This window comes from Martes martes, assembly GCF_963455335.1.
Source record: "Martes martes genome assembly, chromosome: 16".
Classification (NCBI taxonomy): Eukaryota; Metazoa; Chordata; class Mammalia; order Carnivora; family Mustelidae; genus Martes; species Martes martes.
Window position 1 is genome coordinate 5,431,745 of NC_137904.1, and position 1,018 is coordinate 5,432,762.

Genomic DNA, 1,018 nt, shown 5'->3' on the forward strand with positions numbered 1-1,018 from the left:
ATCTAGCCATATGGGTGTATGTTTATATCTCTCCTAGGATTTTGGTTTTTTGTGGAGTAATTTATTTTCTTCATTGCCAGGTGGGTGCAGTTACAAATAACCACTTTGACATCTTGAGTTTCATAAAAAATGAAGGCCATGTATGCTATTTAAACCTCGGATAATTTATTGCAAAAGGAATAGAGAAATCCCACAGTTATAAAAGCAGAAATAAAGGACACCAGGAAACATGAAAGAGACCATTATAAAATGATAAATATTCCTAAAGTCTTAGATACCAAATGTTTTTGATCTTGGCTTGGCTCCAGATGATCTTGTTTGGTTTGGTCATTGTAGTCAAATTTGGATAATCCTTTTGTGGCCTCAGATGTTGGGCTTCTGGAGCAGGATTTCAGTAGAAGCCAGAGAATCCATATCTCCCATAGCGAGATGGGCGGCAGCAGCCATATCTGTAGCCTCTGCAGCCCCAGCCCCAGCCCCAGCCACAACCTCGTCTGTGGAAGCTGCCACATCCCCAGCCACGGCCACAGCCCAGGCCACCAAAACCTCCACAGCCATAGCCCAGGCCTCCATAGCAGTTGCTGTAGTAGCTCATGGTGTCAGGGGTGATGAGTTTGGTTTGCTGTTCGAGTCCAGATCCTGAGTGTGAAAGTCAGCATGGGTAGAGAGATGCTTATATACCCTGAGCAGAACATACGATAAATCACATGTGTACTTTTCCTTTGTGTCATGCTGCATATTATCTGTAATGTTGTTAACTCATTATTCTTCTGTCTCTTGACACAGGGAGAGGCCCTCATTCCCATTAAAATACCTTGGTTTACTTAGCTTCTTATTTAGAATGTCCTTGAACCTATTGTTTAGCTTTTATGGGAAGAAATGCCTACCGCTTTAAATTTTGTACATTCCAAACCCTAAATTGAATTGCTTATTACCAGGTATATTAACATCATTTACATTTGATGACATTCCTTTTATAATTAAAAATTTTCTCCTTTCTGTCATCTCCCAAGTGGAT

At 40.8% G+C, this 1,018-nt stretch overlaps 1 protein-coding gene across 1 annotated transcript; it reads right to left on the minus strand.

Annotated features, from left to right (window-relative positions):
• Nucleotides 1-391: 391 nt before the first annotated feature.
• On the minus strand, nucleotides 392-595 carry LOC308357039 (keratin-associated protein 19-7-like; the record flags this gene model as incomplete). Its single annotated transcript, XM_080826519.1, has 1 exon — nucleotides 392-595. One exon carries the CDS (start codon nucleotides 593-595, stop codon nucleotides 392-394), a length of 204 nt encoding a protein of 67 aa, XP_080682645.1.
• Between the last annotated feature and the right edge of the window lie 423 nt (nucleotides 596-1,018).